A 10834-nucleotide genomic window follows, 5' to 3' on the forward strand; every position below is an offset into this window, starting at 1 on the left:
GGGCAGTTCTACTCTGTCCTATAGGGTCGCTATGAGTTGGAATCGACTCGACAGCAGTGGGTTTGGGTTTTAGTGTAAGATTTAGCTAGTAAAAGAAAAATTATACATAATCGTATACTATAATATTTATTAATGTATTATTTTATACTGGAAAACTTGTACATATATAATTTACATGTATATATAGTATAAAATACTATATATAATTTTTTATGTAATTTACATGTATAATATATTAATATATACTATATATAATTTACATGTATATATAGTATAAAATACTATATATAATTTTTTATGTAATTTACATGTATAATATATTAATATATACTATATATAATTTACATGTATATATAGTATATATTAATATATACTATATATATATAATTTACATGTATATATAGTATATATATATTTTTTTATTAATATATATATACTATATATACATGTAAATTATATATACAGTACATATATTAATATATACTATATATATAATTTACATGTACATATATTTTTTATAGTATATATATTAATATATACTATATATACATGTAAATTATATATGTACAAGTTTTCCAACTATCCTACAGAGGATTCAGTAAATAAATAAATAATGATATAAAGGCAAAGGAAAGCAAGAGAAAAAGCAAATAAATTGTCAAGTGAGATAAAGTACATCGTAAAATAAGGATCACTTATAAGACAATATAAATAATGATAAATTGGTTAAAATATATTATAAAGTTTTATCCGAGAGTAGTCCTTGGTTGCTCTATGTTGAAATGGATATGAGCTATAATTTGTAAGTCTCTTGATCTTTATCCAAATCCCTCATTCTTATAGAACGGAATATAGTCATATACAAAACACCTCCCTGAGTAAGAATTAGCTTATGATGGCTGAAATCATCAAATGCAATAGTAATCGTCTTACATCAGCTGAATGAAGAACTTAAATTACATACATAAATAAAGAATGTGCCTTTAAGACTGTAAAAGATAGACGGGATAGATAGAGGAATGTGTAACATGGTGCAAACAAGAGTCAAAGGTAAATTTTGTGGTGGTCAGCCAGGACTGCCCAGACAAAAGCATGACCTGGCCTAAGGATCCTATTGTTCCTGTTATGATGGCAGGCATATACTAGTGTGGAGACACAGGCATTAAGCTAACAAACCCTGATATAATTAAATATTTTAAAAATCCAACTAACTCCTCTTGCTCAGATCCCCTGCTTGTTAATGTTCTCACCATCACATGACTCCCCAGAGGTTTCCTATAGTGAAAGAATGAGTTAGGGCTATGTGGAAGTCCAGATCACTTGACAGATTTTTTTGTGTATGTGTGACAAATTAATAAATTGTCATCATTTATATATTTCTATCAGATGTCAACTTTTTTAGTTTTAATCCACAATCCCTTATGTAACCCACTCTGTGACCCTGATGAGTTTGAATTTTGAAGCCTTGACCATGTTAAGTTCACCAAAGTAATGTCTCCTGAGAGACAAGAAATTGGCCTTCTCCTGGAGATACTTCTAACCCCACCACATGTTTCAGTTAACAGTAAACAAGCAATATAATTTCTCAGTTAAGATTTTTAAAGAGTAATGTTATATTAATCTGGGACACCTAAATATTAGTAATATACTTGGAAACTCCTGGTATTGAAATAATGTAAATTTAATGTTACTCCAAGACAGTAAGGAAACTTCAAAATACTTTTGTCTCTTAAGAAATCCTTCTGTAAACAAGAAGCTGACTGCATACTCTCCTCATTGCCATCTTCATCTCTTTGTTCCTCAATGTGTAGATGACTGGATTCAGAAAAGGAGTGAGAACTGCATTAAAAATGGCAAGGAATTTGTCTAAGTGGGATGTGGGATGAGGCCAGGTATAAACAAAAATGCAAGGATGAAAGAACAAAATCACCACCATGATATGAGTTGATAAAGTGGAGAGAGCCTTGGATGAGCCACCTGAAGAGTGTTTTTGAGCAGTGATCAGGATAAAAATGTAGGAGATGATCAATATGAAGAATGTTCCCAGAGATATAAACCCACTGTTGGCTGTGACCATGAACTCTAGTCTGTAGGTGTCTATGCAGGCAAGTCTGATTAATCGAGGGAGATCACAGTAAAAGCTGTCCAGCACATTAGGGCCACAAAATGGCAATTTTATAACAAAAACTAGCTGAAACACAGAGTGAATCAAACCAATTATCCATGCAGCAAGCAAGAGCAAAATACACATTTTTGGGTTCATAGTAGTAAAATAGTGGAGAGGCTTACAAATAGCCACATACCTGTCAAAGACCATGGCTATGAGCAGCACCATCTCCACACCACCAATGAGGTGAATGAAGAAGATCTGAGCAATGCAGCCTCCAAAGGAGATGACTTTGCACTTTCTGAAAAGGTCGTAAATCATCTTGGGGGAAGTGACAGAAGAAACACCCAGGTCAATGAAGGAGAGATTGGCCAACAGAAGGTACATGGGGGAGTGTAAGTGAGGGTCAGAAGTCACTGTAAGGACAATGAGGGAGTTTCCCATCATGCTTGCCACATAAAACATGGAGAAGAACACAAAGAGGACAAGTTGAATCTCCCAGGAATTGGAGAGTCCTAGGAACACAAACTCTGACACCACAGAGTGATTTGCTCCATCCATTGATTTATCAGCTAGAGTGTTCTAAAGTTATCACATAAAAGAAAATGAAGAGGAAACAAAAATAAGAAAGGCATTAATGCTCACATTATGCAAACTTTGTAACCCTTTAGTTTCTTCTCAGGGTCATGTAATCACTAAAAAAGTTTTTACCTGTAGTCACCTAAAGGAGTTGTGTCACTTCCACATGCAATATCCCTCTCAGCATAGCCTTCTAGGACAATCTTTCATCTATAAACAAGAGAATGGAACAAATATGAAAACATAGTAAGTGTGCATGAGAAGGATTGGGAGAGGTAGAGAGGGTGGTACAATGCAACACAGAGAGAAGATAGAAGAGATGGAGATGACCTCACTTCTCAGACCTCACAGGTTCTGTTCTTCAATTGCTCATGAAATATTTTTCAGCCATTCTAGATGCTTCTCTTGTTAACTTCATCTCAGGCATATAATATGTCTCTTAAAGTCATTCTTACACCACTATCCACAATCACATTTGCAATTCACCCAAAGTCCACAGGATGGGGTGAGTATAATAGAACTTGATGTAGGACATAGGGGTAACTCAAAAGTATATAGTACCAAGGCAAAGGTTGTATAGGGATTGAGGACACAGGGTATCTGCACAGGTACCTGGAGGTATAAGGGGAAGTATCTAGCAGGATGGTTAACGGGCAGGACATGGCCAAGGTGTGAAAGTTGTGGGAAGGCAAGAAGGTAAAGGAAATCCAGTTGATTTATCTGCTCAGATTCTTCACAGTCCCTAATGTTTCTGAACCCTGGCCACAGCCATGGAGCCCCAAACTCTTGCAGTTTGCTGGGGATGAAGAAAACCACATGAACCTCACAGCTGGCATATAACCATTGACCCTCTCCTGTACCTGCATCCCCTTGGTGCATGCTGCTGAAAGGTGAGGTGAGTTGAGAAAAGAGAGAACTTGGAGCAAAAACAGTAAAGGGCTGGTAAAATGAAAATACATGAGTGCACTAAAGCCTCAGACCTGGAACTGAAAGGAAAGGACAAGAGAAACTCAACAATAGGAAAAAATGGATCCAAAGTTTGCCTTTTAATATGTGTGCTTGTATGCACACACATACACACACCTCAGTTGTGCATGATGAGTGAAATCTGCCATAAAGGTATTACTCCACGAACTGCGCTAGACATTACCCAGTCCATGTTGTTTGTTAACAAATGAGAAAGTAGTGGTTCAGTGAGGGACACACAACTAGTTATAGAAAAAGAATCTAGATTTCCTAGTCCAGAATGGATTCAGATTCTACATACTAGAACAAAAATAAAGTGAAAATAGATAAGCCAAACTCTAGATCTACTGGGTAGTAGTCACTAGTTAAACTAGTCACGTTTTTCAAGTGCTCTAAAGCCACAAGTGGCTAGTAGTTATGTTTGGACAGTGTGCTATAGAACATTTCCAATCCTACCCATCCTTTAAAGGTTAATCAAAACCCCATTTCCTTCACACAGAGTTCCCCAGTAACTCCAGTTCATATTAATCTCTTACATCTCTCACTTCTACAAGCCAGGAAACTTAAAATTTAACTAGAATTTAAATAATTTCCCACACAACAAGGAAACCACAATATATAGCAACGCAGGAGAAGTTCAGGTGTTTGTTATTGCAAGGACACAAGTGTCTGCTGGGAAATTCAGAGAAAGTTTTACAGAGGAGAAAAGGTTTGATGTAAGCTCTGAAAAATTATTAGGATTTCAATAAGCTGAGAGGAGAGGGGTAGGTATTCTGAGAGACTATCCTGGTCCTTATTTAGAGCAAATCCCTTGCCACTAATTATCATTCTTCAATGGCTTCTTTTTTATAGATCCTATCTCCCTAATATAAATTTGAGGATGATGAGGACTATTTCTTCTGGCTCCTTTATTTCTAGAATACAGAGTGAGATAAACAGTAAAGATTTCTCGACTGGTTAATGACACTTCTCTGAGGTAACGCCACTTCTTCAGGGCCATCATTTTCCATAGTTCCTGTCTTTCTACTCTACCATCCTTTTGCATTAAGCACAGCCTGCCTAAAGTATGTTTCCAAACTTAAAACAGCTTTCACACATTTCCCAACCACTTCCAACAAGAAAATGCCTGATATTCTGCTATAAATTTCCAGCTGGTAAATAGGGAAAACCTCACCTCATGGTATATATTGGCCCTTGGTGTAACTTCACGAAACCATAGAAAGTAGCAAAAAAGAAAAAAAGCACGTAAAGGCAAGAGAAAAACAGAGAGAGTGAGAAAGAGAATAGTTCCAAAAGCAGTACAGCAGGGAAATTTTACACAACTTCTATCTTCCAGCTTCATGATATAATTAGTAGTCACCTTTCATGCTCTTCCTTAAAGAAGAGAAGAAAATATAATCTTTTACCTGATTATAAATGTTTCTGAGGTACTTAATGACGGAATTTTAAAGCTGGCACATATTTATGAAATACTTTCACATCATCGATCCTAATATTTACCCTTTAGAGGGGATATGTCAGATAGTAGAATTTTCATGTATAGATGAGGAATCTCAGGCTCAAAGAAGTTAGCAACTTATCCAAAACCACAGATCTGGTTAGACAGGAACCAAAAATCAGGTCTTCTAATTCCAAGTCTAGTACTATTGTAAGTCTATCATGTAACTATGGGTATTTTTTCATGATCTAAAACAGTTATTTATAACACCAACTTTAAACAAGAATTGCATTTTACCCAGAAGAATATTCCATCCTACTCCCATTTTACAAAACTGATCTACCCAGATTTCATAGCTACAAGATTAAACCCTCAGATTATTACCCCTAATTTGAGAAGGGGGCTACTGCTTACAATTGGAAAGAACCAAAATGTACCAAACTTTTGGTGCCAATAAGAGATTTAGCAAAATCAGGAGGCCATTTACTGATAAAGAAGTCATAATAAATGACAGACAAAAAGATCAAGGCTGGAGATGAAAATTGGGAGTCATCCAAAATTGGAAGTCATAAGAAGGATTTGCTTAAAAGATAACATGTAAAGATATCAAAGGATATTAATAGAGGAGCCATACATGGTCAAAAATAGAACAAATACAAGGCTTGGCTGCTAACCAAAAGGTCGGCGGTTCGGACTCACCAGCCACTCCGTGGGAGAAAGAAGTAGCAGTCTGCTTCTGTGAAGCTTTATAGCCTTGGAAGCCCTACGGGGCAGTTGTTTCTACTTTGTCTTATAGGATCTCTGTGAGTAAAAATCAACTCGGTAGCAGTGAGTTTAGTTTTTTGGTTTATCATCATCATTGTTACTTTTAGTACTATTTTTACATATTGAAAAGCCCAGTGTCTACTATGAAAACAATAAAATAAATAAAATATAACGAAAAAAAAAGCTCAGCTTCTATGCATTGCAACGGAAAAGGAAGAAAGAAATGTCAAAGAAATAATGGTGTCACTTTCATATACTGGAGAGTGATTATAAAGGAAAAGACTAAGAAAAAGACATGGATTTAGTGCTGAGACAACTTTAGTACCAATAAAGTAGGCAGTTGCCATAAAATAGTAGAAAAAGAAATAAGATTGTATGGAGGAAATGAAAGGCGACAAAATGGAGACAGTAGGATTGGAAATGACAATTTCAATAATGTACGGTCAGCAATTAAAAAAAATAGTGGGAAAGTAAGGTAATATACTACGTGTAGAAAATTTGTGGGATGGAAGAAATCTATAAACACTTAAGTGATGAACTAAAAGTTTTCCATTCAACTGCGAATCCTATGGACTTGGGAAAACGCTAGCAGAAGTATTTTTTGACACCATTCAGAAATGCACATGACCTCAATATCTAGAATATTAGTAGCACGTTTGTTTGGTATAATGAGCAGAATGGAATATCACAAAAGAGGCAGAGATCTCTTGGGGCTAGAGGTCATGTTGATAATGTTTGACCAGATTACACGCTGGCAATATAGCAAGTGAAGCCAAAACGAACTGGCTTATGGAGAAAATAGAAAAAAGAAAAGGGATAAGAGACCTTAAAAACAGGGAAAAGAATTGTAAGGTCATGGTGAATATCTTTCTCTCACATCTTGATTCTCAAATCTGGATCTCTGTTAAAAATCAAGTTCACTTGCTTTCATATGCCTTTATCCATACAATTGTCCCAACTCTCCCTTTCTGCACAATTTCTGTTCTTTTGTTACATCCTGCCTCTCTGGAGGCATGGGAACCTGAGAAAGAAGCTCTTCTCATAGTAGACTGTAGTCCATCAACTGCTCCACCTCTCTCCGCCACCTCTCTTTACCTCCACCACCTACCTTATCTGCCAAAGACCTCAGATGGCATCATGGTCAGGGAGCCAGAAAAGTTCCCCAAACTAAATTTCCTCCTGTGCAAAAGCATTACCCACATCCCACAACCCACCCTCCCTAGGACAAGAAGGTCTATAACACAATTAGAAACACTGCTAGAAAACCAGTTAGCTACAGTACAAGGTTGTGACCCAGTGATGCATTAGAGTTTTGGGATTCTCAGACTGAGATCATCAGGCCAAGGGAATTGTCATAGGATTGTGAGGGGGGAGAAAAGCAGTGTATAATTTTCTGATAAAAAATATTTACCTTTTTATTTATTATATGCTTTATACACTTATTTTATTATATAACCCAGGAGAATCCCTAATGAAATATGATTTCTCATGTATTAAATGGAAAGCTTCCTGGAAAAAAATATGTAGAACTTTAAAATCTTGGCCAACTTCGTCAACGATGTCCCTTTACGTGTTCAAAGTTCTAAACAACAATTAAGAGCATCAAGTATGGATAAATATGAAAGACTTAGGACAAAGCAGAGGATGCAAACAACTGGAATAAAAACAGATAGGAAGAGAGACAGGGATGGAGACAAAAACAGAGAGAGGATATGAAGAGATATAGGCACAGTCCCTTTACTTCCTGGAGAAACAATAGATCAATTAGCCTTAATACAGACAAAAAGGCCTACTTCATCTCTCCAACTCTTTTAGTGTCATACTTTACATACTAGCAAGTGTTCATACCATTACAGAAGAAGGAGAATAGGTAAAAGAAATTTAAAGAAATGTTCAATGTTCAGAAAGTCCAAGGAAATCAACCAAAAGAATTGTCAAAGTACAGCAAATCAAAGGATATAATTCACCAAAAAATCATAAATACTAGGACACAAAATTCAGAAGTATAATAATATTATGTAATTCAAAATAAGGCCCAAAATATAATTTTCTTGGATTTTAAACATACTAAGATTTTTTTTTTATGAATCAGTAATATAGAATACATTTTACATAATGGAGAATACATCAATAATTATAGATGAATACCCTCTTCTACTCTAATAATTCGACTATAGTAGAACCAGTAGGGAAAAAATGGCCAAAAATAAATCAATAAATAAAGATGAATAGACAATTCATAAATGAAGAATACTAGCTAATAAATACGTAATGAATATAAAATTTGAAGAAAAAATATGGACACATCCTTTCAACATCCTCTGAGGACAAAGTCCATCCAAGAATTGTCTAGGAGAATGCACTTAGCTCATCTCACCATTTACTATTGTAGGTATTATTATAGCAATATTATTTATATAAATAATATTAGTTATTACTAACAGACCTAGACTTAGTGAAGTTACTTGTTAACTTACAAATTTTTGTCCAATACAGATGCACATAATATCTGTCCAGTGGACCAGATAACCACAGATATTCATGTTTATATTTATACTATACTTTTATTAAGATATTTATATTTATGTTGAGCATTAACCAGTTTTATATCTACCTCAGCAGTTATACTAAAATTTTGTTGTTGAATAACCTATAAATACCCTAGCTTCTTAAATGGTCTTTGAATCAGTCATAGAATGTTTCTGATTCCCTCATCAATAAAGTAAAATAATTTATACATATTTACTTTGTATTTTCCTGAGTCATAATTTCATTGGTTTGAAAATTACATTTTAGCACTAGTCATCAAATTAAAACAAATCACCAAGTAAAACAAGGACATACTATTTGCCTATCAAATTGACAAAGATATTTTAAAGACAATACCATGTGTTGATCAGACTTTGGGAAAAGGCATACTCTCATTTGTTGTTGCCCCTTTGGGGTGCCCCGTGTCCTAGGGTAAAATAACCATGAAGTTATAGTAAAGGGAGAAAAAAGATTTTATTCTGCGTATGTTCAAAGAGGCAAAAGTGGGAAACAGACAAGCATGCTGCCAATGCATGTTTGTCCAAGTCCAAAGAACATTACGGAATCAGCAACAGTGGGAAATGGAAAAGCATGTTGCCAGAGCTCTGTCTGCCAGAGTCCAAGGAATGTTATAGAATCATCAGCCTATATAAACACCACAAATGGATAAAATCATTAAAAGCTTCACAGATTGGTTTTAAAAAACTGCTAAATCACCTTGATTCTACACTTTGAGTTGTCTGTCTTAATGATCATTGGTACAAATGTCAGTAATGACAGTCAGGAGGGTCTTCACCGGACCAACAAATCTTACTATTTACTAAATGTACAAAGAGTGGAAAACATGTGGGTCTTTTGTGCTGTGTCTAAGTATTTGCTTATATGAAAGGTTCTCTAAAAGATGTTTTCCAAGATTATACTTGCTATTGTTTTTATACCTTAGGGCCCAGTTGATTTGTCCTTGTGAGTCCAGCTCCAGCTGGGTCACAGTCTTTATACTCAAGGACAGGGAATAATGGCTCCAATTTTAACTCCTAAATCAGCCTTCTTAGGAAGAATTTGGCAATGCATCTCTAAACCACGGTGATTTATCTACATTTAATAAGCCAATTCCATCTCACAAATCAATGCATTCCTTGCCATCGAACTTCTAAAAAAGATCAAATCACCTGAGACTGAAGATTCTGTTCACGAAAATAAGGTTAGAGAGGAAGAGCAAAAGGAGTATGGAGAACTAGAATCTGGGCTTTCTCTGGGATCAAACGGACCAATGTTATTTAATAAAGCTTTTATTATTGATCTAAAAAGGTGTTGTAATGACAAATACAAATTTCAAAATAAAACGAAACCCACTGCCGTCAAGTCGATTCTGACTCATAGCGACCCTACAGGACAGAGTAGAACTGCCCCATAGAGTTTCCAAGGAGCGCCTGGCAGATTCGAACTGCTGACCTCTTGATTAGCAGCCTTAGCACTTAACCACTACGCCACCAGGGTTTCCAAATTCAAAATAAGAAGTTTTAATTCCCCATGCTGAAAATAAGGGAAGAGGCTCCCCTCCTCCCCTGTTCCTTCTGAATTAACTTTAGATGACTTGTAATTGTAAAATTTCTATCTCTTTGAAAGGTATGTAAATCTAAGGTGTTAACTCATAGACCTGGCAGCCACCTCTTTAAAATGTAATTTCAGGTAATCTTCCCCAACTCAGAGTTTCCTGGAAGGAGATTAGCATAAACTCAAGTATCCTGCCAAAAAGATACTAGAAAATAAGCAATTTTAATCTTGAAAGTGGACCTAAGGGGATGTACCCACTCAGCTATATACAGGGTAAAATTCCTTTTTGCCATTGCAACCTGACCCATTGTGATGCATCACATTTTGGCTTAATGCCTATTCAATAATAAAATTTGTCTTTCTCTCCCACTTTTTGGAGAGGTTTTCTGGGTTGGGAGTAGACTTTGTTTTTAATTGTATTTCTCCAACAGGTTATCACTCTAATTTTATAAGCATATAATCAGTCAGCACCATAGATTAATCAAAGAGCATAAGACTGGCCTGGCCCTTTACTTCAATAGTTGCTAAATCCACATGAAGGAAGCCTCTTTCTCAGTTCATCCTTTGTCTCCCTTCCACTAACTTGCAATGAAAACAGATCAATATTTCTTTCTTCGAAGACCAATTCCCTTGGACTATAAATTCCCATAAGAGTCCCTCTGTGGTGCAAATGGTTAAGCACTGGACTACTAACAGAAAATTTGGAGGTTCAACCCCCTCCCAAAGATGCCCCAGAAGTAAGCCTGAAGATGTGCTTCTGAATGGTCATGCCTTGAAAACCCTATGGAGCAGCTCTATTCTGCACACATTGGGTTGCCATGACACAGAATCGACTTGATGGCAACTAAAAAAAAAAAAACATGATTTTCCAAAGTCAAGGGCAGTGTATAATACTT

At 35.8% G+C, this 10834-nt stretch overlaps 1 protein-coding gene across 1 annotated transcript; it reads right to left on the reverse strand.

Moving 5' to 3' along the window:
• Positions 1 to 1729: 1729 nt before the first annotated feature.
• LOC126084519 (olfactory receptor 4F3/4F16/4F29-like) lies at positions 1730 to 2668 on the reverse strand. Its single transcript, XM_049899134.1, has one exon. The coding sequence runs from the start codon at positions 2666 to 2668 to the stop codon at positions 1730 to 1732; it is 939 nt and encodes a 312-aa protein (XP_049755091.1).
• Positions 2669 to 10834: the final 8166 nt, after the last annotated feature.

Source organism: Elephas maximus, chromosome 10 (genome assembly GCF_024166365.1).
Source record: "Elephas maximus indicus isolate mEleMax1 chromosome 10, mEleMax1 primary haplotype, whole genome shotgun sequence".
NCBI classification, from domain to species: Eukaryota; Metazoa; Chordata; class Mammalia; order Proboscidea; family Elephantidae; genus Elephas; species Elephas maximus.

Bases quoted from the DNA above. Each gene is read 5' to 3' on its own strand.
- LOC126084519 (XM_049899134.1), bottom strand. From the start codon at position 2,668: ATGGATGGAGCAAATCACTCTGTGGTGTCAGAGTTTGTGTTCCTAGGA.